Raw genomic sequence first — 23,608 nt, 5'->3', positions numbered from 1 at the left:
CCTATTTTATTGGCAAACTGTTTAACTTAAATGTAAATATTTAGTTCATAAGATTGGCTTTGCCAATTCAGATATTGTCTTGCTTTTTCACAGCTATCAGTCCATGATGCATTAATATTGTCCCAGCCGGTTTTTACACCTTTACCACTAAGGTAATTAATGATATTTAAAATTACATATCACTAATCAGAAGGCAAAATCTTAATGTGTTAAGGACTAGGTTAAGTAAGTTAAATACATCTCTATTAAACCATCAAAAGGCATTAAATTATCAATCTTTCGAAGAGAGCATTTCAATTTGTGTCACATGATTGTCATCTGAGTTGATTTGGGCATAAGAACAAAAGCTAGTGATTTTTCCTATGGCTTTCCTAATAAACCTTCTTAATGTGAAGTTTGCCCATGTATGTGTTACAAGCAATATGACTGATTTTTTAAATGTGGTTTACACATATTTGTCTCATTGCTTTAGTCAGAATATATGTTGTCTAAAACCATGTATGGATTTTGAGCCTCTTCTAGAATCTACCCCTTTCCTCACTGATTCCTGTCTCAGAACAAGCAAGTGTTGATGATCAGTATTGTCTTTACTTATAACTAAATATAAACACAAAAAACCCACATAATAAGGGGCTCAAAATGGAACATAAACCCTTGTTCACCCAAGATTGGAGAATTTATATATACATATAGTTGCATTAGTTTTCAGCATAACTTGGATTATAATATTAAGCTTAAAAGTCTAATAATTTTTGCAACTCATGGTGATGATATATAAAATATTATTCAATAGAAATTGAATTCTAAAAACTTTATTAATTATAACAATCTTTTTGAAAACTTTTCCCTTCCCCATATTTCTTTCAAAGGCAAAAAATTAAAATTTTAAGCCTTATTCTTAATTTTGTCATTTATACTTAATGTCACAGGCTAATTTAGTTTTCATCAATAATATCATTGTCATAAGGAAGCAAAAGTAACAAATTTAGCTTTTTACAGTGGGAGTGATGAATATAAACATTAGTTAGAAATACCTGATATAGCTTGCCAGGAAGCCAATTTTAAAACAGTAATCATTAACAAAAATACCTTAAATACTTAAATGCTATCTTTATGTATTTATGTTCTATGTCATATGTAGACATCAAAAAAGAGCTTCTATTAAATTATTTATTTTCAGGAGATTAGTGCTGCACCTCAGAGTTCTAAAAAGAAGTCAGAGTACTAAAAAATGTTTTGTGTTCAGAATAAGCCTTAAAAAAGCATAATTTGATTATTGTCAATCTTTTTCATTTTTTATAGTGGAGCCGACTTCAGTACCTTGTTGATGAATCTGGGTCCTGAAAATTGTGCAACTTTGCTACTTTTTGTTCTGCTTGAAAGTAAGATCCTGCTGCATTCTCTTAGACCAGCTGTGTTGACAGGTGTGGCAGAAGCTGTTGTTGCTGTAAGTATCAGGGCTTTTTCCTCCCTTCTAATAAATGATGGCATCATAATTGTCTTTTCAAAGTAACTAATCCAAAAGTAAACATCACTTTAGGTTTAAAAACTTTCACTCCAGTGACAGGTATATTGTACTAAATCTGAACTTGGGGCAAGTAACAATACAAGCCAACAAGGTGGTTTCCAGTTTGGCACATTTTGGGTGGGGGTTGGAAAGAGAGCTCAATTTTTCATTGTTACAGTTCCTATATTTTTAGACATTTAGAAAGCAACAAGTCCATATACTTAACCAACATTGGCCAAATTAAAATCTTTTCACCAAGTCAGTTAGTTACATAATTTCTTCTAACTCAGAATTAGTTACAGTTGAACTAGCTTGTACTTATATGTGGAATATTAGTAATACTTAATATAAATAATGATACAATCAGCAAATAATTATGAGCATATTTTATATTCAAGGAAGGGAGGCATCATGGTACAGTGGAAAATATCCAGAAGTTACTGTCAAACTCAGCTGGGTTCTAGTTCTGCCTTTGCCACCTAGTAGTTTAGCATAGTAAGAATTTAATATTTTATGTTTTATTAACCATATATTCTTTAGTATGTAGTTTCACTTCTTTAACTTATTTCGGCTGTAAAATGAGATAGTAGATGTTTTCTAAGGTCCCTTCTAATTTAAAATCTATGATGAATGGTGGAGAATAAAAATATATGTATGTATGTATATGTATATGTGTCTAGAGAATATGTGATAATGACTCCTTTAGGAGTACAAGGTTTAATAGAAATCACCATGTTTGGGTAATTGAGGTTTCTTGGAGGAAATAGAACTTGAACTAAAAGGTAACGGATGAATAGAATTCCAATAAGTAGAAAGAAGCAATTTGTGGTTTTAACAGTCATTTTAAAAACTTATACGTATTCAGCCATCATAATCTAATGCCAATTTATCTTTCCAGCCTTAGTTTACTACCTTTGTGCTTCCTTAAATGTGACCCCTCTGCCTCAACATATTTTAGTAGACTATATCTCATCCCCAAAATATCTTCTGTTGTCTTTGTCTTCTCTTACTTGAAGGTTTAACTCTGGTGTCATCCCTTTATTGAAGCTTTCTCTAATTACTTTCCTCCCCAACCCCCAAAGGGTTTTCTTCTTCCTGTACCTCATTTACTATTCTCTACTTTCTATATTTGTATTATCTTCCTATTATAAGGGCAAGGTCTTTCCTTAACTCTAACTTTAGAACCTTACACCTACATAATCAATGCTTAATAAAAACTTGTTTTAATTCAATTATTGTTGAGAAAGTAATATTTTGTGACTTTATTCATAGTTATTTTTGTTGAAGTTTCCAATTGATTAAATTATCTACAGTAGAGCATTTTTCATTATAGAATTGTACCTTTTGAATAGATTATTTTCAGATATAAACTTGTACTTACTTGAAAGAGAATAAATTGGTTGTGATAAAGTTAATGCAAAGTTTTCATTGAGCCTCTGTCATTTGGTTCTGTGATTAATTCCTTTTTAGTTATTCCATTTTTAAAATGGGGATATGTAGTAATATGTAAGGGCAGGTTGCAAAGGGAAAAGAGGGAACATTGAAAGAAGAGAGATTGACGGCAAAGACCTTTGGTAGCAGAAAATGCTGAGAGAGAGGAAAGGACTTAGCAAAGCTCCAAGAAGAATTCTGGACTTTTGAACGGAGATCTTGAAGAGTCAGGAAGCATTTTCCTTGCTGGAGATCTTGCCAATAGCCAATCGAGGATTCACCTGTGATTAGCCCTGAGACTACTTCTACAAAGTATTTCAACAACATTATGCCTCTGAGAACATCCAACCAGAGTGTCACGTCTCTTCGGTCCAGAGAGAGTCGTAGACTCTCTGTGAAAGAGCCTGGATCTCACCCCTTAGCCTTTTGCATCTGTTCTGATTATTCCTTGGCCCTAGTAGTATTATATTTAGTGAAAAAGGGGAAGAGAAACTAAGCCACAGACCTCAGGGAATAGAAATCAGGGACTCCTATTTCCACAACCCAACTCCCCATCTTTCCTTATATTGTTTGTGCATTAAATAATATAACATGCAGTCAGGTTTATTCAAGTGGCTTATTCTAGGAGCTAAAGGAAGGTAACTCATTGAGGCTACAGATCAGCCACCACAGAGTGTAAGCCAAGAAAGAGCCCTCCCTTACTGAGTGTGAAGACTCAGGGGAGGCTTATCCCCTTGGCCTCCTCATGCCAGGGAATCTGGGGTTACCCCTTACTATACCAGATAGGGGAGACTTTCTTTCATCTTCCCATCACCCTCTTGTAACAGGGGATCCCCAATTTCTTGAGAAAACACCCATTGTTAGCACAGCCCAATAGGAGTATAAGAGAGAGAGTAGGAGTCATCCCATCAAAGCTCCTACCATTGTACACCTTCCTCATTCACAACAAGCTCCTCTAGACCATCATTTACCGTCCTCAAAGTAACACCAGTGTTTGTTTATATATAATCCTTACAAATAGTAAATATCTAGTAGTAATAATAATAATTATTATTTTGATCATGCAGGCCCATATTAAGCCACTTTATTATGAGAGAATCTAGTTAGATTGCTTTTTGAAATTAAATGATCAGGGCAGCTAGGTAGCATAGTTGAGAGAGTACTAGGCCAGGAGTCAATGTACCTGGGTTCAAATATGGCCTCAGGTACTTTCTCGCTGTCTGACCCAGGGTAAATCACTTCACCCCATTATCCTAGCTCATACTGTTCTTTTGCCTTGGAACCATTAATAAGTATTGAGTTCTAAACTAGAAGGAAAAGGTTTAAAAAAAGAAAAAAAAATTAATGTTCACTTTCAGGAAAAAATGAAGAGAAACTTTAATTTGCCCCTTTCCCCATTCTGTTGAAGTAATATAAAGTAATTATGCATAATATGTCCTTTATTACTGTGAAGTTTCATATTTGGTTCTACTGCTCTCTTTTTTTTTTTTCAGATGATCTTTCCATTTCAGTGGCAATGTCCGTATATCCCCCTTTGTCCTCTCTCTTTGGCAGCAGTGCTCAGTGCTCCCTTACCATTTATAGTTGGAGTTGACTCAAGATACTTTGATCTTTATGATCCACCACAGGATGTTGTTTGCATTGACTTGGATACAAATATGGTTTATGTGTAAGTTTACTCTTAAACGTTTTTTTTCCTGTATTACTTAGAACTCTGAAGATCATCTGACAGAATAGTACATAATGTTAAGCAAAACAAAAAACCCAACAAGCACGGGGCATTAGGGATCCAGAGAGCAGAGAGTGACCCTAAACACTGTTCTGAGAAGTCAGGAAATATGGGCTAAAACCCTCTGTCACTATTTCACTTTGTCCTGTTAGGTGAGTTACTTAATTTAGCTGGGCTTCAGTTTCTCACCTATAAAAGATGAAGGGATTCCGCTATATGCTTTGTCAAGTCCTTTCTGGCTCTAAGATTTTACTTATAAAAATAAGAGACCAGCATAATGGACAGGTGAATCCTGTTGCTGATTTTCTTGGTCTCAGGTACCTGTGAGATTAACAGAAGAGGAATGAGGAGAGAGCAGCCACTGAAGTCCAGAAAGGAGAATTCAATTTCTCCTTAAAGGTTTCTACAGAAATATTACAAATGATACTGTACGACAATACATTTGAATCAAGGTGATATTGCTTTATTTGAAATGTCTATATTTTAAAATTTAGTGATTTGAGAAAATAGAGTTTAAAGTCATCCTTGCATTATTGCTGGATGATTCCTTTTCCCACTAGTGGTTTTTAAAAGGTTCGGATTTGAACTAAAATAAAAATTATTTTAGGGGGACTAAAATAGTCATGCATGCATAAAGTAGGAAGTCTGGAATTCCAAATAATCTTAAGTCCATCCAAGAATCCTATTTAACTCAAGTTGTTCTTTTCCCTTACAATCTAATACAAGAAGAATGGCAGTATAAGTTGAGTAATTTTCCACAGACAATGAGCAAAGGTAAAAAAATCTCAGGAGTTGTTTTGGTTTTTTTAATCAAACTTTTATGGAAAACCATTTCTTAAGCATCAGAACCTACTAACCAAAGGTGTAGGTTTTTTTTCAAGAACCTCTAAAATTGGCAGTTTTGTTTATGGTTTTTTTTTTTCATGAATTTGCTCAATTCCTATTTTTCCTGCCAAGTCAAAATTTCTGACATGACTGAAGTTTTGTTACAGATAAATATAGCTTTTGTAATCCTATATTATCAGAATTCAATAAAACATAATTAATTGGAAGAGTGTACCTCACTGAACCAAAACAATATTTTTTCCAAGAAGGAGGAAAGCAGTCATTAGTAATTTTTTTATTTTTTTTTTATTTAAAAAAAAAATTTTACCTTCCATCTTGGAATCAATACTGTGTATTGGTTCCAAGGCAGAAGAGTGGTAAGGGCTAGGCAATGGGGGTCAAGTGACTTGCTCAGGGTCACACAGCTGGGAAGTGTCTGAGGTCAGATTTGAACCTAGGACCTCCTGTCTCTAGGCTTGGCTCTCAATCCACTGAGCCACCCAGCTGCCCCTAGTCACTAGTAATTTTTAACCAAAAGTCTTGTAATGAATTTACTATTGACAACTAGTTTTGAGGCTAGTAAACTGTGTTAATTATGATTATTTTGAGATTTATTAATTAATAAAAAGTACCTTATACCTTGCATTCATTGAACATTGCTTTTTAGCATTTATAGCAAATCAAAGTAAGTTTTAAAAAACTTGTGAATAGTTTAAAGTGCCTTTTTTATGTATAGTTGGTGAGCTCTCTATTTTTTAATCCTTTCTTTTCTTGCTACCCTCTAGCTGCCATTTTTTAACATAGGTTTTTCCCTATTTGGTATCAAATCAGAGTGCCTTACATAAATGTTTAGTATTAACTTTTAAAAATTGAGTTTTAGTGTCAGATTTTTATTCTCTCCTCTCTCCTTTCTTTTCCCTCTCAGACCTCTATTGAAAGGCACTTTTAATTTTAATTTATTTTAATTTATATTATTTATATATTACATGTAATATGTAATTTCTATTATATATAATTAATAATTTTTTTTTCATTTTTTTATTTTCGATTATTTGTACATACTCTATTATTTATCCCTTTGGCACTTAGGTTAAAAGGTTAAAAGAACCAACAGAAAGGCACCAGTTACAAATGCTTTTTTAGAAATACTTTATTATGTTTTTGTTGCCTTTAAATATTGGATTGACCAGGTTGACCTCCCAAATGTTCTGAGTCATGTAGAATATTCCTCTTGTAGTGAAAATGCTTTATTGCTAGAATCCATTGGGGCTTGCTTATCACACACATATATATATATATAGGTATGTGATTTGGGGTTTAGGGTTTAACAGATCACTCTGTAGCAAAAATGAATAATATGGAAATAGCTATCAAGGGATAACAATTGTACAATCCAGTGGAATTGCTTGTTGGCTCTGGGAATGATGAGGGAAAAGGATAGGGAAAGAAAATAAATCACATAAACATGGAAATTTTTAAAAAATAAATAAAAGATCATTAAGGATAATAAAAAAAATAAATTCAATTAGGGCCTGGGTACATCACGTGATATGTTTAGGACTTCACTGTACAATTTTGGAACTGAGAAATGAGTTTTTAGATATTAGGATCAACACCTCAAACATACCTTGAATCCAAATTATAATACTATACATCTAAATTACATTTTTGAGTACCTAGATAACTTACTGTGGTATTAAAGGCCATCTACCCTTTCTGACTTTTTAATGGATCTGAGCTTTTGGAAAATGGAATTTTATAATGACCAGATTCCTTCTGTTTTCATTCTGAATTGGTAAGGTTATAAAATATCCATATAGATTAAAAATGTGTTAATATTAACTCACATTTAGACATATCTTGGAGTTAAGTTATGGTAATATGATGAGTTGGATAATGCAAGCAAGATTATCCCTATTTAATAGATTAGAAAACTAGCTCTGAGATGATGTGCCCACTTGCCAAGTAAGTGCTAACAGTCAGGATTTCTTTCCATGTCATTTGCTTCCAAGGCTTTTTCATGTTGAAGTAATAGTAAGTGTAAAATTCCGATCAAAGAATCCCCCCCCCCCAAATTATATATATATTGCTGTATGTAAGACATGAAGGAACAAGAAGGAGAATATTATGGAGGCCTTAATTTTATAGAGATTATAATTATATATTATTATTATAATTATACATTTTATTACACATGCAAAACTAGGTTATCTACTTTTTTCCTTTGTTAAGTGACAGCAGGTTAAAGTTTACATACTTTCTGGAATGGTTGAAAGTCAGACTTTGAAAACGTGTCCTATTATTCTTTCCTGCTAGAGATGTAGTCAAGAAAACCCAAGTGTTCTCTGAGGATTCTTAGTTCTGACTATGTGCATATCACTATTGATCTTGATATGTAAGATATACTTTTCATGTGTTTTCTTTTTAGTCAGTCTTAAATAAATATGACTTTACTAAAAGATGGATGATTCATTTTCACATTTGTTCTCAAATTTTCCTTGAAGATTTCCCCCCCAATTTTAGAATTCCTTTTACTATGCCACAATTTTCATTAACATATTAATAGGAGAGATCTATTTCAGATGTAGCTGTTGGTGATTTTAGCTATAGCGATTCCAGTCCAAGACCATTTGCTAAATTATAGAGGAATTATAACCTGCAATTTGTAACTTTAGAGTGTTGCTTTGGACCCTGAGAGTTTAAGTAATTTGCCTAAGCTCAAACTCAAGTCTTCAGTGATTATCCACTGCACCACCCTGCCTCTGAGATTAAAATCATATACTTCAGTTTGTATTTACTCTATTTTCTGTTATTAAATAGATCAGATGAAAAGAAGAACATGAACTGGAAGCAGCTTCCCAAAAAGCCTTGTAAAAATTTACTTAGTACTTTAAAGAAATTATATCCCCAACTGTCTTCAGGTAAGTGAAGTATTCATGTAAAAGAAGTGCCTGTTGTGAATGTAAATAAAAAATAAGATATTTTAATAAAATCTTCTTTCCTGTTGAAGTACATTGAAAATATTTGGGACAAATGAGTTTTACTTGTGTATAATTGTGTTGCAAAAGAAAACAAAATGATAAAAAGAGTAAGAAGTATACTTCAGTCTATATTCAGAATTTGTCAATTCTATTCTCTGGAAGTGGATAGCATTTTTCATCATTGGTCCTTTGGAGTTGTTTTGGTTCATTGTCTTCATCAGAGTAGCTAAGTCTTTCATAGTTGATCATTACACATGCACAATACTGTTGTTACTGTGTACAATGTCCTCCTGATTCTGATCACTTTACTTTGCATCAGTTTATATATGGCTTCTCATATTTTTTTAAAGCATCCTGTTTATAATTTCCTACAGCATAGTACTATTCCATTACAGTCACATACCATGGTTTGTTCATTCATTCCCCAAATGAGGACTATCACTTTGATTTTCAATTCTTTGCCACCACAAAAAGAGCTGCTATAATTTTTTTTTTTAACAAATAGGTCTTTTTTCCTTTTCTTTTATCTCTTTAAAATAAAGACCTACTAGTGATTGCAGGGTCAAATGTGCTTTGGGCATAGTTCCAAATTATCCTTTAAAATGATTGGACTAGTTCACAATTCCACCAACAGTGAATTAGTGTCTCAATTTTCCAATATCCTGCCCTGCATTTGTCAGTTTCCTTTTCCTTATCAGATTGTTAGCCAATCTTATAGATGAGTTGGTATCTTAAGAGTTATTTTCATTTCTCTAATCAGTAGTGATTTAGAATATTTTTTCATATGCCTATCAAAAGCTTGGATTTTTTTTCTGAGAACTGCTTGTTTACATCCTTAGACTATTTTTCAGTTGGAAAATGGCTTTTTTATAAATTTGGCTCAATTCCCTTTACATATTTGAGAAACAGAGACCTTTATCAGAGAAACATTGTAAAAAATTTTTTCCCAATTTTCTGTTTTCCTTCTTTTTTTCACTGCATTAATTTTATTTGTGCGAAAGCTTTTTAATTCATGTAATCAAAACTGTCCATATTACATTTTGTGATTCTCTCTGTCTCTTGTTCAATCATAAACTCTTCCCTTAACCATGGATCTGAAGATAGTTTTCTTTGCTTCCCTAATTTATTTATGATATCATCCTTTAAGTCATTTATACATTTTGACTTTATTGTCATATATGGTGTGAGATGTTGGTCTTTGCCTAGTTTTTGCCAAAGTGCTTTCCATTTTTCTCAGCAATTTTTGACAAATGTTGAGTTCTTATCCTAAAATCTTGGATCTTTGGTTTATCAAACACTAGATTGCTGTGGTCATTTACCACTATGTATTATGTACCTGCTCTGACAGATTCCATTGATCTCTCACTGTGTTTCTTAGCCAGGACCAGATTATTTTGATAATTAACACTTTGTAATAGAGTTTGGAATCTGGAACTGCTAGGCTGCTCTCCCTCACATTTTTCCATTAATCCCCTTGAATTTCTTAACATTTTGTTCTTCTAGATGAATTTTGTTATCATTTTTTTCTAGCTTTATATTAATAGATGCAGAAAAAGCATCTACAAAATATAGCACCCATTTCCATTATAAACATTAGAAAGCATTGAAATCAATCAAATCTTTCTTAAAATGATAATAGATAACTATCTATTATCTATATATCTACCTATATAAAAATCTATAATGAAGATAACCTTAAAGCCTTTCTAGTATGTATAGAAGGATATAAAATAAGCCCACATAAATCTTTAACATTTCTGTATGTACTGACAGTCCAGCTCAAAATGTTGGGAAAAGAGATTCCATTGCTACATGGAAAAATGACAGAAAATATAAAATACTTAGTAATCCACCTCCCAAGACAAACCCACAGATTATATGAACACAATTACAAAACATTTTTCATGTAACTAAAGACATATATAAACAATTAGACAAATATTAATTATTCATGGGTAAGCCAAGCCAATATAATAAAAATGACAATTCTATGTAATTTAATATATTTATTTAGTGCCGTAACAATCAATCTTCTAAAGAATTATTTTATAGAGCTGGAAAAAATTATAACAGATTTCATCTAAAAGAACAAAAGACTTGTTTGTTATATTTTAAGAAATATTGGGTTTGTGAGGATGGAGGTTAGGGGTGGATTATGGTTTTAGCAGATTGCTTCATCCTGGCCTTTTCCTGATACTTCTAGGCACAGTGGCTACAAATAATAGGCAGTTAATAAATGCTTACTGGTTGTTGTTTTGTGGCCTTTCCCTTATGTAGTTCACAGAAAAACACAAGAGTGCTCAGCAGTGGAGATGACCCCAATTGAAGCAGATTTCTCCTGGCAAAAAAAAATGACTGAACTTGAGATGGAAATTCAAGAGGCATTTTTACGCTTTATGGCTTCTGTTTTAAAGGGATATAGGACATACCTCAAACCAATCACAGAGGCTCCTTCAAATAAAGCTACAGCTGCAGATTCATTATTTGACCGACAAGGTGAGTGGTATTGAAAAGTACAATTCCATATAATTGGAATGAAGGAATTTTGTGTTGTGCTGCCCTTCTGAATGATATCCAAAATAAGCTTTTCTGAATTATGCTTTTCCATGAAAAATCTACTATATGCCAGGCATTGGGAATATATAAAGATGAAAAAATCTCTGCTGCAAAGCTTTTTATACTATATATTAGATATAATAAATATAATATATATTTATGTCAGATATATGTAAATTTGTCATCAATAATCATTATACTTCTAATCAGTTATAACAATTGGTTGGAGTTTGAATCAAGTTTAATTTTATCTTTAATCTACATTTTCCTTAGATTTTTTTTTAACCAGGATGTTTTTAATTCTGGGATGAAGCCTTTGAAGGGAAACAATACTAGATCAGTAAGATGAATGTTTACATATATGATAGATAGAATATCTATAAATAGATCTATAAATAGTTCACATTTTGCATTAATTATTGAGCATAGCGTTTTGTATTATTTTTGGCTGTAACTAAATCTTTTAACATCAAAATATTCTTTGGTAATTTGGGTGATAGGTTTATATATCCTTCCAAATAAACAGAGCCTTGTTCTTAGGGCTTGGGGGAGGAGATAAAACCATACTAGTTCTTCACCTTTTCCTATAATCTCTCAGGCTCCTGGGAAAATGATACTTTCATCTTCAAATTATTTCATTTCTCTAAGTATCCTTGTCAACTATGTTAGCCAATCTGCTAGGTGTGAGGTGATACCTCAGACTTGTTTTGATTTGCATCTCTCTGATTATAAGAGATGTAGAACACTTTTTCATGTGCTTATTAATAGTTTTGATTTCTTTGACTGAAAATTGCCTATTCATGTCCCTTACTCATTTATCAATTGGAGAATGGCTTGATTTTTTGTACAATTGATTTAGCTCTTTATAAATTTGAGTAATTAAACCTTTGTCAGAGGTTTTTATGAAGATTGTTTCCCAATTTGTTGCTACCCTTCTGATTTTAGTTACATTGGTTTTGTTTGTACAAAAACTTTTTAATTTGATGTAGTCAAAATTATTTATTTTACATTTTGTGACTCTTTCTAAGTCTTGCTTGGTTTTAAAACTTTTCCCTTCCTAATGGTCTAACCGGTATACTATTCTGTGTTCACCTAATTTACTTATAGTTTCCTTCTTTATGTTCAAGTCATTCACCCATTCTGAATTTATCTTGGTGTAGGGTGTGAGGTGTTGATCCAAACCTAATCTCTCCCACACTGTCTTCCAATTTTCCCAGCAGTTTTTATCAAATAATGGATTTTTGTCCCAAAAGCTGGGGTCTTTGGGTTTGTCATAAACTGTCTTGCTGAGATCATTTACGCCAAGTCTATTCCACTGATCCTCCTTTCTGTCTCTTAGCCAGTACCAAATTGTTTTGATAACCACTGCTTTATAGTATAGTTTGAGATCTGGGACTGCAAGTCCTCCTTCCTTTGCATTTTTTTTCATGATTTCCCTGGATATCCTTGATCTTTTGTTCTTCCAAATGAACTTTGTTATGGTTTTTTCTAATTCAGTAAAGAAGTTTTTTCGTAGTTCAATGGGTATGGCACTAAATAAGTAAATTAATTTGGGTAGGATTGTCATTTTTATTATGTTAGCTCGTCCCACCGATGAGCAATCAATGTTTTTCCAATTGTTTAGATCTAGTTTTAGCTGTGTGGAAAGTGTTTTGTAGTTGTGTTCATATAGTTCCTTTGTTTGTCTCGGCAGATAGATTCCCAGGTATTTTATATTGTCGAGGGTGATTTTGAATGGTATTTCGCTCTCTAATTCTTGCTGCTGAAATGGGTTAGAGATATATAGAAATGCTGATGACTTATGAGGGTTTATTTTGTATCCTACAACTTTGCTAAAGTTGTTGATTATTTCGAGTAACTTTTCGGTTGATTCTCTAGGATTCCTTAAGTAAACCATCATATCATCTGCAAAGAGTGATAGCTTGGTCTCCTCATTGCCAATTTTAATACCTTCAATTTCTTTTTCTTCTCTAATTGCTACTGCTAGTGTTTCTAGTACAATGTTAAATAATAGAGGTGATAATGGGCATCCTTGTTTTACTCCTGATCTTATCGGAAAGGCTTCTAGTTTATCCCCATTGCAGATGATGTTTGCTGATGGTTTTAGATATATACTGTTTATTATTTTTAGGAAAGGCCCTTCTATTCCTATACTTTCTAGTGTTTTCAATAGGAATGGGTGTTGTATTTTATCAAAGGCTTTTTCTGCATCTATTGAGATAATCATGTTATTTTTGTCAGTTTGCTTGTTATTATGGTCAATTATGTGGATGGTTTTCCTAATATTGAACCATCCTTGCATTCCTGGTGTGAATCCTGCCTGGTCATAGTGAATGACCCTTGTGATGACTTGCTGGAGTCTTTTTGCTAGTATCCTATTTAGGATTTTTGCGTCTATATTCATTAGGGAGATTGGTCTATAGTTTTCTTTCTCTGTTTTTGACCTGCCTGGCTTTGGGATCAGTACCATGTTTGTGTTGTAGAATAAATTTGGTAGAACTCCTTCTTGGCCTATTCTGTCAAATAGTTTGTTTAATATTAGGATTAGTTGTTCTTTGAATGTTTGATTGATAGAATTCATTTGTGAATCCATCTGGACCTGGGGATTTTTTCTTAGGGAGTTCTTTGATGGCTTGTTCAATTTCTTTTTATGAAATGGGGTTGTTAAGGTAATTTATTTCTTCCTCTTTTAGTCTAGGCAATTTATATTTTTGTAAGTATTCATCCATATCACCTAGATTGCCATATTTGTTGCCATATAATTGGGCAAAGAAGTTTTTAATGATTGCCTTAATTTCCTCTTCATTAGAGGTGAGGTCTCCTTTTTCATCTTGGATACTGTCAATTTGGTTTATTTCTTTCCTTTTTTTAATTAGACTGACTAGTACTTTGTCTATTTTATTTGTTTTTTCAAAGTACCAGCTTCTAGTCTTATTTATTAAATCAATAGTTCTTTGACTTTCAATTTTATTAATTTCTCCTTTGAGTTTTAGGATCTCTAATTTAGTCTTCATCTGAGGATTTTTAATTTGTTCATTTTCTAATTTTTTAATTTGCATGCCCAATTCATTGACCTCTGCCCTTCTTAATTTGTTAATATATGAACTCAAGGATATAAATTTCCCCCTCAGTACTGCTTTGGCTGCATCCCATAGCTTTTGAAAGGATGTCTCATCATTGTAATTTTCTTCAATGAAGTTATTAATTGTTTCTATGATTTGTTCTTTAACTGGTTTTGGAGAATCGTATTGTTTAATTTCCAATTAATTTTCGATTTACCTCTCCATGTTCCCTTACTAATTATTATTTTCATTACATTGTGATCTCAGAAAGTTGCATTTATTCTTTCTGCTCTTTTGCACTTGTTTGCAATGTTTTTATGCCCTAATACATGGTCAATTTTTGTAAATGTACCACGTGCTGCAGAAAAGAAGGTATATTCCTTTTTGTCCCTATTTATTTTCCTCCACATGTCTACTAACTCTAATTTTTCTAGGATTTCATTCACTTCTCTTACCTTTTGTTTATTTTTTGGTTTGATTTATCTAGTTCGGATAGAGGAAGGTTCAGATCTCCCACTAGTATAGTTTTTCTATTTATTTCATCCTTGAGTTCCTCTAGTTTCTCCTTTAGAAATTTGGATGCTATGCCATTTGGTGTATACATGTTGAGTACAGATATTTCCTCACTGTCTATACTGCCTTTTATCAGGATGTAATTCACTTCCCTATCTCTTTTAACTAGATTTATTTTTACTTTGGCTTTGTCAGATATCATGATTGTGACTCCTGCCTTCTTTTTGTCAGTTGATGCCCCATAGATTTGGCTCCACCCTCTTACTTTCACCCTATGTGTATCTATCTTTCTGTATCTATGGTAGGGTTTTGGACTCTAATCCACTCTGCTATTCGCTTGCGTTTTATGGGTGAGTTCATTCCATTCATATTCAGAGTTATGATTACTAGCTGTGTGTTTCCCAGCATTTTGATTTCTGCTCCTTTACCTGCCTTTTCTTCTTTCACTATTTCCTTCTACCCCAATGTTTGCTTTTGAACAGTCCCCCTTGTTCTCACCCTTATTTTACTTCCCTTTCTACCCCCTTCCCTATTTATCCCCCTCCCCCTTATTTTCCCTGTAGTCTTTCTAAAATTAACCCCCGCTCCCTCCCTCTCTTGTACTGCTTCCCTCCCCACCAGACCGTTTGTTACCCTTCTACTCCCCTATAGGGTGCAAATCTATTCTCTGCCCCCAATGAATTGGATTGTTTTTCCCTCCCTGAGTCACTTTCAAAGCACGTAAAAGTTGAGTATTTCCTGTCTCTGACCTCTTTACCCTTCCAGTGTATTGATGTTCTCCCCCCTCCCACCATGAGCTTCTTTATGACATATAAATTTACCCCCATTTGTTTCTTTTCCCATTTCTTTTAATATTAACCTATTTTTTAAGCTCTAGTTATATATATATATTCATACTCATGTGTATGTATTTTTGCATTCACATATCTATATACCTATTTATGTCTTATCCTTTCATCCTATACAGTTTGTTGCTGTTCCCTCTAAGTATACTTCTTTTTGCTTCCCAGCTAATAACAACAGTTTTTAAGAGTTACCAATGACGTCTTTTCTTATAGGGATACATATCATTTTAACTTATTGAGTCTCTTAAAAAAATTTTTTGTTTTTGTTTTTCTTTTTTCCCCTCTTTTTAAATTACCTTTTGATGATTCTCTTGAGTTCTGTGCTTGGACATCACATTTTGTGTTCAGGTCTGGTCTTTTCTTTATGAATTCTTGAAATTCTTATATTTTTTTGAATGACCATACTTTCCCCTGTAAGAATATAGTCAGTTTTGCTGGGTAGTTGATTCTTGGTTGTAGACCTAGTTCCCTTGCTTTCTGGAATATCGTATTCCATGCCTTTCTTTGTTTCAGTGTGGATGCAGCCAGATCCTGAGTTATCCTCACTGTGGTTCCTTGGTATCTGAATGACTTCTTCTTGGTAGCTTGTAATATCTTTTCTTTGGTCTGATAGTTCTTGAATTTGGCTATAACATTCCTGGGTGTTGTCATTTGGGGATTAGGTACAGGAGGTGATCTGTGGATTCTATCAATCTCCACTTTTCCCTCTTGTTCAAGGATTTCAAGGCAGTTTTCTTTAATAATTTCCTGTAATATAATGTCCAGGTTTTTTCTTTTGTCATGGTCTTCTGGTAGGCCAATAATTCTTAAATTGTCTCTCCTTCAACGATTTTCTAAATCCTCTGTTTTGTGAATGAGATGCTTCATATTTTCCTCAATTTTTTCATTCTTTTGGTTTTGTTTTATAGTGTCTTGTTGCCTTGTGAGGTTGCTCGATTCAAGTTGTTGTATTCTGGTTCTTAAAGACTGGATTTCATCCTTAGTTTTTTGGTCGTCCTTTTCCTTTTGGTCGGATTTTCTTTGGAGGTCATCTTTAATCTTCTTCACCTCATCTTTCATCTGCTTTGCCTCATCTTTTATCTCCTTTGCCTCATTTTCCAGCTGGTTGATTTTGGCTTTCAAGACACTATTTTCTGTTTCCAGATGACTTATCTTAGTTTTTAAGTTCTTTTCCCAATTGTCTTCAGCCTCTCTTAATTGTGTTTTGAATTGCATTTTGAGTTCTTCCAAAGCCTGTATCCAATTCGCTGGGATTTCTGATTTTTCCTTTGCTGGGTCCTCCCCCTGTGTTTCATTCGCTCTTTGCTCATTACCTGTGCAGAAGCTGTCTATTGTAATTTCTTTCTTCTTTTTCTGTTGTTTGCTCGAGTTTATCCCTTCTTTGCTCCCCTTTTTTGGCTGTGCTCTTGCTCCTCTCATTTTGTTTTGGTTTGGGGGCTGTCAGTCTCCCCTCTTGGAGCTTTGTCAGATCTCTTGGTACAGTCTCTAGGGGAGGAATGTTAGCTTCCCTGTCCTCTGGAGGCTTTTGATTGGATTGAGTTCAATTGGGTTGGGCTGTATGTGGTATGAAGCACTGAGGCTCTGAAGATTCCTGGAAGGCTGGGCCGCCCAGGCTTTCTCCAATTCTCTTCAGCTGCTTCTCTGCTGTCCTTAAGTGCCTTTGCCCGCCTCCCTAAACTCTGAGGAGTTCTGATGGGATTAGTTCAACTGGATTGGTCTGGATGTGCCCGAGGCAAGGGTGAAACTGGAGCCCTATGGAGGGACCCAGCCACCACCTGTTTCTCCCTGGCTTCTTCCCCTCTGTCCAAGCTGGATGCTCCGAGCCCAGCGCCCTGCTGCTCACAAGGTAGACCCTGCCAACCAGGACCTTTGCCCGCTCAGAGGTTCCTGCTGCTGCTGGGCTCAGCCCTCTGGGTTGTGGGGGAGGGGTCCTGGGACCTTCACTCTGCCTTCCCCTTGCCCTGAGTATTCTCGGATTCCGGCTTTTGGGGGGTGGTACCTTTTGATTTGAGTCCAGAAGGAGGTTTCCCCACTTCTGTCCTATTGTTCAGATTGAATTTCAGTGCCCTAGGAGCATTCAGTCTGTATCAGTAAGGAAGGGTCTTCCTCGAGGTCTGAACTTTTGCTGCTTGCTAAGCTGCCATCTTGACTCCACCTCCGATAATAATTTTTAAGACTTACCGATGACCTCTTTTCTTATAGGGATACATATCATTTTAATTTATTAGGTCTCTTTAAAAAAAAGGGGGGGTTGTTTGTTTTGTTTTTCTTTTTTCCTAATTACCTTTTGATGATTCTCTTGAGTTCTGTGTTTGGGCATCAAATTTTGTGTTCAGGTCTGGTCTTTTCTTTACAAATGCTTTGAATTCTTCTATTTTGTTAAATGACCATACTTTCCCCTGTAAGAATATAGTCAGTTTTTCTGGGTAGTTGATTCTTGGTTGTAGACCTAGTTCCCTTGCTTCCCAGAATATCATATTCCATGCTTTTCGGTTCTTCAGTGTAGATGCAGCCAGATCCTGTGTTATCCTCACTGTAATTCCATGGTATCTGAATGACTTCTTTTTAGCATCCTGTAATATTTTTTCCTTGGTCTGATAGTTTTTTAATTTGGCTATAACATTCCTGGGTGTTTTCAGTTGGGGATTGAGTACAGGAGGTGATCTGTGGATTCTTTCAATCTCCACTTTTCACTCTTGTTCTAGAATATTGGGGCAGTTTTCTCAGATAATTTCCTGTAGTATGATGTCCAGGCTTTTTCTTTTGTCATGGTCTTCTGGTAGACCAATGATTCTTAAGTTTTTTCTCCTGGAATGATTTTCTAAATCTTCTGTTTTGTGAATGAGGTGCTTCATATTTTCTTCAATTTTTTCATTCTTTTGATTTTGTTTTATAGTGTCCTGCTCTCTTGTAAAGTTGCTTGCTTCTGATTGTTGTTCTGGTTTTTAAAGACTGGATTTCATCCCTGGCTTTTTGGTCCATCCTTCTTCTGATCTTTCATCTCCTTTGCTTCATTTTCAAGCTGATTAATTTTGGCTTTCAAGACACTGTTTTCTGTATCTTGCTTTTTAAGTTCTTTTCCCAGTTGTCTTCAGCCTATCTTAATTGTGTTTTGAATTGTATTTTGAGTTCTTCCAAAGCCTGTATCCAATTCACTGGAGTTTCTGTTTTTTTGCTTGCTGTTCCTTCATCCTTCTCTGTTTTATTTGCTCTTTGTTCATTGCCTGTATAGAAGTTTTCAATTGCAATTTCTTTTTTCTTTTTCTGTTGTTTGCTCATATTTACCCCTTCTTTACTTCCTGTAGTTGCCTGCGCTTTTGCTCCTCTCATTTTGTGTTGGATGTCTGTTTTGGGGCTTTTCTGTCAGCCTTCAGCCTTGGAGCTTAGTCAGCAAATCTCTCAGAACAGTCTGTGGGGAAGGGGTGTTAAAGCTTGAGGTTCTGGGCCCTTTGAAGGCTTTAATGAGATTATGCCCAGCTGAGTTGCAGAGCTGGATGCGCCCTGAGGCCAAAGCCTTGGGAAGGGGGGGTGCAATATAGAGTGTCTCTGTTGCTGCAACTAGGCTGCCTGCTCTGCACTTCTTCTCCAACTGCTTCCCCATCGCCTGTGTTCGAAGCTCTGAGTCTGGCACAGCTTTGCCCGCACGGTACTCCCTCCACACCAGCACCCTTGCCTACCCAGAGGTTCCAGCTACCCCTGGAGACCCAGTGCTCTAGGTGGGAGAGGGGCCCTGGCACTTTCCTTCTTCCTTCCCCTTAAATTCAAATGTTCTCGTATTCAGGCTTTAGGGGAGCGTTCCTTTTAAGTTGAGTCCAGCAGGAGGATTCCTTGGCTCTGTCCTGTTGTTAGGTTTGATTTTCAGTCCCCTAGGAGCATTTAGTTTGTAATCTGTAAGGAAGGGTTTTCAGAGATCTGAACTTTCGCTGCCTCTATGCTGCCATCTTGACTCCGCCTCCACTCTTCTGCCTTTGGAACCAATACGTAGTTTAGATCCTAAGATGAAGGGTAAATTTTTTTAAAAAATAAAAATAAAAGAATAATAGCAAGACTTTTTAAAAGTTGCCTTTTGTAGATTCCATATATTTTGCAATCCTATAGTATAAATAAACTAGTGAGTAAAATGTAGGTAAATATTAAAAATAGTACTTGGCATAGCATATCTAATCTCACAATTAGATTTTATAATGCATAATATGATTGTTCTTTTTTTTCCCCAGGATTTTTAAAAAGCCGAGATCGTGCATATATGAAATTCTACACTCTCTTAACTAAAACCCAGATATTTATACGTTTCATTGAAGAGTGCAGCTTTGTAAGTGATAAAGACACAGGATTAGCATTTTTTGATGACTGCATAGAAAAGGTAAAAAGTATTTTCATGTGCCATTTTTAAATAAAATGATATCCAAATATAATATATGCCATAACTGAGACTTTTAACAATATCATTTTAATTGATATGTTTTCCTTGTCATACACTTTAAATTTCTAATTATATCCATTCCTCCTACTAACTGAGCTAGCCTTGTAGCAACAATTTAAAAAAAGAAAATAAAATGCAGCAAAACCACCCAAGAGATGAACTATGCCTAACAATATATGTAATACTTGGGGATTTTGTTTTACTATGACTAAATTTGTTTTTTTTTTCTCTCTTTAGAATCCATTGTAAGAAATCATCTTCACCATTCGTTGTCCCTTATTGTGTTAAATCTTCTATCCCTAGAGTATTGTGTTTCTTCTACTGGTATAATTCTAATTTATTTTAGTAGTAAATGTTTGGTTCTATTTTCATTATACCAGTAAAAAAAAACATTTTAAAGGGCCTTTCTCTTAATATTGTTTTTTTTTCATTAATGAGCTAGACATTTAAGTAGTAATCGTTATTTGGGAGAAGTTAATCATTTGTTTAAAGAGCTCAAAAGCCCCATATGGTTTCATTTTCTATGAGTTGGCCATAATGACTTTTTGTATCCCTTTTGTCTTGATGTTTGGAAATATTTTTAACTTTAAAACCTAAAGTGCATATTCCTCAAGGGAAGGGGAAATTGCCCTCAACTACAATAATTTTTTTTTACTTCATGTTCATTGTTTTTATTAGTGCATTAACCCTTCATTTAAATGGATCTCAAAAAAATTTTTATGTCTATATGAAGTTTTAGAATATCACATAATAAATATTCTAAACTTATGTGGTTTTATCTTTGTACCTGTAGTACTTGGTGTATTTTAGGTAGTTCACATAATTTTCTTCTTTTCTTCCAGTACTGTTAGGAATTTTCAGATGCTAGCTAAAACTATCCACATGTTTTACTTCCTACAAAATTAATATTTTCACAAATAATTGGATTGAGATTGTAGCAATTATATATTTATGTGTACATATATAACTAGCATTACAAAATGTGGGATAGAATAATGAAGGAAATTATTATTAGGAAGCTAGGATGTCCTTTTGCTTAACCTTGTTCTTGTCTGTAAAGAAACATTTAAAAAAGATAAATGATAGTGTCCTGTGTAACAGTGAGATGAAGTTTTCTCTTTTAATATGATGGAAAAAAATCTGGTATTATGGACCTGAATTGTTGAAAACTACTCACCTCATTCATGTGTTCTCCAATACTTGAAGACCTCAGAGGACCTGTGCCTGAATTTAAATGGATTTTTTCTACCACAGAAGATTTAGAGCCAGTCTTCAGTTCATCTTGTGCATTTCTTGATCATATCTGTCTATAGATCCTCCATAGAGGGATTTACCTTGTGTATTAGAGTCTACTTTTTATTTTTAAAAATATTTCATTGATACTAATGCAACATTGGATTGTTCTAGTCTTTAATGACCTAAAAGAATCCGTTTTGTTTATGGCAAGGACCGTGTACTGATTGATTGCTCTGTGTGTCACCTGTCATTTTGATTCATCTTAGAGCATGATATTTTGTGGCTTGTAGTCATAGGGCATTGTTTATCAAAATTGTAGCAGAGCATTCATTCAGCAAAGTCTTTCATATTATTTCTTGTGATAATGATGGAGTAATTAATGGTCTAGAAGATGATATATTTAGATGCATTCAGAACTAGATGAATAACTATAACCAAAAAATAGTCATTTAAATCTCAAAGTCTCCTTGTGAAGGAAAGTCTAGTGAAGGTACCCAAAGACCTGTCTGGTGGTGTACTGTTTAATAGACACAAGTGGAGATGGTATGTTTAGCATTCTTGGTAGAAGACACAAAAATGGGAGAGCTAACAAATATATTGGATGATAAAGTTAGGAGCCAAAAAGATCTTGACAGATTAGAATGATAGGTTATATCTAATAAGATGAAACATAGGATCCTGTGGTTAGAAAGGAAAAGACGGGGATTAGCTAAGTGAATGCAGTAGTATATGTAAAATATATTCAGTATGGCCCAATTAGATTTGTATCAAGAATGCAGTGAGAGTTCAGCATGAAGGAGCCTATTAATAGTGTAATTAATAACATTAATGAGTCTTTAAAATTACATGGGCATTATCAGTAGACTCCGAAAAAGCCTTTGACAAAAATTCATTATTCACTTATGTTAAAAATGGTTTTAAATACCATAGGAATAAAAGAACCTTTCCTTAATGTGGTAAAAGACATTCATTTCAAATGAAGAGCTAACATACTGGAAACGATTCACTGAGATTAGACTTGAAACTGCTTCTTGCTATTTAACATGTTAGAGGTATTTGCTAGCATTTCTGTTTTTATTTTAAATAGTCAATCAGGAGAGAGAAAATAAATGATAAATAATTGATAAATAAATTGTTACCCTCGCCATTTTTTTTCTTTATATATTTGGTCATTTCTTGCTATTTATCCTTATTTCATCATCTTACAAATCTTTTCAGAGCCATTAATTTATTGAAGTAGATTAAATTAAGATACCAGATTTTCATTCGGTGTCAACTTTGATTATAAAAAAGAAAAATGTGAGGAAACTGTTAAGAAATTAAATAATCTGATTTTATTTTTTCTTTGTAGCTATTTCCTGATAAAGGCACTGAAAAAACAGATAAGGTATTTTTTTTTAATTTTTTGTAACAGTGAAGCCTATATTGACATTCCAGGATTAAGCATTATACAAATTACTTGTGGGTTGTGGGTTTTTTTCCCCCCCAGGTTGATTTAGACTCAGCAGAAGATACCAGATTGATAGAGCTAGATGATTCCCAAAAGAGTGAACATACAGTATTAATAATGCCACCAGAACCACCTCCTAATGATGGACAAGACCTGCTGCCTAAATATAGGTAATTTGCAGAGCCAGGAGAAAGCAGAACAATTCATTGACTCTCTAGAATAAGAAATGAGGAGATAAGAGTTGAAAGTAATTTAAACATAACTTTCTTGGTTCCCTTAATGTAAAAAATCACCTTCTAACAAAAAATCTGGATATAAGTTTAAATATCTGTAATAACTTTAGTTTTTGTAGACTTGTTTTATAAACCTTAAAATACTATATAGGTTGTGTGGTCAATATGCTTTTTATATACACTAAGTAGTTAGAGAAAACATTGTTAAAAGAAGCTGTTCTGTGGGCAGCGAGATAGTTCACTGGATTGAGAGCCAGGCCTAGAGACAGGAAGTCCTGAGTCCAAATCTGGATGAGTCCAAATCTGGACTCAGACACTTCCTGGCTATGTGACCCTGGGCAAGTCACTTGAGCCCATTGCCTAGCCCATACCACTCTTCTGCCTTGGAACTGATACATAGTATTGACTCCAAGGTAGAAGGTAAGGGTTTTAGAAGAAGAAGCTGTTCATTATTTCAAGTGTGTCTTTAACTAATTTTTTGACAAGCAGGGAGAAAAAAAGAATAATGTATTATGGCATTTGATATTTAACATTTATATTTTTCCATCACAGTACAATTAAAACTAGAATTTGATGTCTATAGTAAATATTTATTGAGTATTTAATACGATTTCTAAATGCTGTGTTAACTCTGGCTTACAAGTTAGAGTTTCAGTTATATACATTATGACCTTGAATAAAGTGTGCCATCTGTCAAATAAGGTATCAGAATGTGATCTCTGTAATGACCTAGGTTTTTATTTTCTGTTTTTAAATAAGTTGGTATATAGTTCAGGTTTTGAAAAATTAATTTCTTGGGGACAACTAGGCTGTTCAA

At 34.1% G+C, this 23,608-nt stretch overlaps 1 protein-coding gene across 8 annotated transcripts in view; it reads left to right on the top strand.

The window, feature by feature from the left end:
* Nucleotides 1–23,608, top strand: part of DENND4C (DENN domain containing 4C) — a 124,816-nt gene that overhangs the window by 58,030 nt on the left and 43,178 nt on the right. For 6 of the 8 annotated variants that reach the window (XM_056804462.1, XM_056804463.1, XM_056804458.1 and 3 more), the window contains exons 8-15: nt 94–152; nt 1,303–1,447; nt 4,432–4,607; nt 8,313–8,413; nt 10,751–10,969; nt 19,667–19,812; nt 22,460–22,495; nt 22,598–22,728. In XM_056804462.1, the coding sequence (XP_056660440.1) occupies nt 94–152; nt 1,303–1,447; nt 4,432–4,607; nt 8,313–8,413; nt 10,751–10,969; nt 19,667–19,812; nt 22,460–22,495; nt 22,598–22,728 (1,013 nt within the window). Of the gene's footprint in view, nt 1–93; nt 153–1,302; nt 1,448–4,431; nt 4,608–4,984; nt 5,120–8,312; nt 8,414–10,750; nt 10,970–19,666; nt 19,813–22,459; nt 22,496–22,597; nt 22,729–23,608 lie in introns of those variants that run through there. The other 2 variants (XM_056804465.1, XM_056804466.1) reach the window with 2 other exon arrangements.

The sequence above is a fragment of the Monodelphis domestica genome, chromosome 7, assembly GCF_027887165.1.
Source record: "Monodelphis domestica isolate mMonDom1 chromosome 7, mMonDom1.pri, whole genome shotgun sequence".
Lineage (NCBI taxonomy): Eukaryota > Metazoa > Chordata > Mammalia > Didelphimorphia > Didelphidae > Monodelphis > Monodelphis domestica.
The sequence above is the reverse complement of the archived record's forward strand: the minus strand, read 5'-3'. Positions and strand labels throughout refer to the sequence as shown.